Below are 2,500 nucleotides of genomic sequence, written 5' to 3' on the forward strand. Positions count from 1 at the left end.
TGACTGAATTGTTTAGTATCTAATTAAACTTTCTTAACACCTACAAAATTTGATGAGCTCAGATATCACACTATGATGGATACTACTGTCTATTTCGCCTGCAAAACTATTATATTGTTTTAAAAAAGGTCTATAACTAACAAAATTATATGAACAAAACCTTTATCACTGGCACTGTTCAAGGACTAACTGTAAAAAATCTGGGTCAAGGAAATGCACATGAGCAAAAGAAAATTGTAAACAATTGTATAAATAATTGTAAACAAGTTTCTTGTAAACAACTGTATAAACACCTGTTAAAATTATTACAAAGTATATTACAATTTAAAGAAAACATGAAATACATAAACATGGAAGAACAGGCATTGCTAATTATTTAAAAAAAAAAAAAAATCATATGTACATAGTAATACAGGAATTGATTAACACATTACAGTAATGAGTTATGCAGTCAGTTTTGTACTTCAGACAGCAGAGTAAACTTTTTATTTTTATTATTTTTTTATTGGTTGCAGCAAGAAGTTTTAAGGCTCATTGAGTACACAATATGAGAGAGCACTCACTATTTTCACTTTCAAGGTGTTAGTAACACCTTGATCTCCTCTAGAAATTTCCTTTTGGTTGTGGTGTAAGCTCATTTTATTCAGTGAGCACATGTAAGCTCATTTCTTGTTTTGATCTACTTTTTTATATACTGAAGTATATGGTATAAGGTAATAGGGTTTTATATAAAATACACTTATTGATTTTCTTTCAGCTAATAAAAAATAAAGAAATGCTATGATCCATTAATTTGTCTTACAAAAGGTTTCCCCCTTTCTCCATGAATATGTATGTGTTCATAATAAAAAAAAAAAGTGAATAGCAGGACACACCCCAGTACTTATTCCTGCATTTCCAATTATAACATGCTGATCCCTATGGGTTACAAAACTCTTTAACAATGTTAAAAGGAGCAGAGGTACCAATGCAGACTTTGTTATTCTTAGCCTAAGGACGGTGCAGTCCCGGTTCAAGTATTACCAAAATTTCTTATATACACAGTACCAAATAAACAATCATGACTGGCACAGGTAGTGAATCTCGAAACAAGGACCACACAGACATAGACCTGCACTGACATACTTAAACCTTGATAAACATTCTATACAAACACCTCAAAAGACTAACACTTTTTTGTATGCAAACAAAGCAACACCAAGTTCCTAATCCTTCCAAAGTCCCTAAGCCCTTGTAACTATGTATACATAACATATGTTGAATAGAACATTACATATTAAGAGTTTGAAAATAGGATAAAACAAATTGACATAACTAAAGCCTAACTTAATCCAAGCTCTGTGGGAAGAAAGAAGTCTAGTTAAACACAGCTACAGTTAACCCATGTGGCCTACACAGGACAGGCAATTTAGTCAGCACATGTGGGATGAAAAGTCTGGAAGAACTGGATTTATCATATAACAACCAGATCCGATCCCAATACCTTAACTCTGTTTAAACTCAGGAAGACTCACTCTAGACAATTTGAGTACTCCAATTCTCCACTGAGAAAACAATAAATAAAACAGTGTAAAGCAATGCAAAATATTGTGTATCATTGTAAACATATATCAACATAAGTGTGAAGTGAGAGCTATAATGAATTTAAAAAGAAAAAAAGGAAGGCAAATCAGTGTATTGTGGATTCCGGTGCAAGATGCTGTTTTTTCCTTTCCTGAAATAGGATGCACTATAAATAATATCAAATAAAGTGACCTATCAGTAACCATACTGATGAAAGTTTATAATGACCTAACTGACTAAAAAGGTTATAGCTATTGTATACCTGGTAAAGATACAGTTGATCTACAGAGAGTATACTTAAATACAGTATACCTATATGCAGTAAATCCATACACAACATACCTGAATAAAATATATAGAAACAAATAAAATCTATACAGCAGCTTAACCCTTTGATCATTACATATCAATGACACAGTAAAGAAACAGGAGATACTTAGGCCTACATAATTTCAAAATTTCTTAATCCATATTACACTTTCTAAATAAAAATCAAAGGCTACTCACCGCTGCCAACACAGAAGGGCGACTCAGTGGAACCATCTTCCAAGGGCTGAAGGATCTCATGCTTCCCGACGTCGCTGTCTCCCACCAGAAGGAACTTGAGGAGGTAATCGTACGGCTTGCTGGACTCCCCCCCACCCCCCGGCCCCCCTCCGTCCGACATCATGCTCATCTCATCACTCGAATTGGAATTACCGATGCACCCATTGAGAGACACTATTGTGGACTTCACGACAACAAACACTTGAGTTCCTTAATTAACAGAAAGTGGTGCTGGCCTTGGCAAGAACGACCTCATTACTCTGTCCAATGGTTACACACTTGATCTTCAAATATGGCCACATAGTCACTGGTCAGACAATGTCTCTAAGCAAGCAAAAGGGACTTTCTTTGGATTCTGCTTTCTCTGGTATTCCTTGAGGAGCTCCTAGAC

General features: G+C 34.9%; 1 protein-coding gene across 1 annotated transcript in view; it reads right to left on the reverse strand.

Moving 5' to 3' along the window:
- Rab40 (RAS oncogene family member Rab40) overlaps nucleotides 1-2,500 on the reverse strand; it is a 24,130-nt gene that overhangs the window by 21,208 nt on the left and 422 nt on the right. Inside the window, exon 1 of the mRNA XM_070122808.1 lies at nucleotides 2,071-2,500. This exon is cut by the window's right edge and continues 422 nt beyond it. Coding sequence (XP_069978909.1) covers nucleotides 2,071-2,239 — 169 coding nt within the window. The 5' untranslated portion in view covers nucleotides 2,240-2,500. The remainder of the gene's footprint in view (nucleotides 1-2,070) is intronic.

The sequence above is a fragment of the Penaeus vannamei genome, chromosome 6, assembly GCF_042767895.1.
Source record: "Penaeus vannamei isolate JL-2024 chromosome 6, ASM4276789v1, whole genome shotgun sequence".
NCBI classification, from domain to species: Eukaryota; Metazoa; Arthropoda; class Malacostraca; order Decapoda; family Penaeidae; genus Penaeus; species Penaeus vannamei.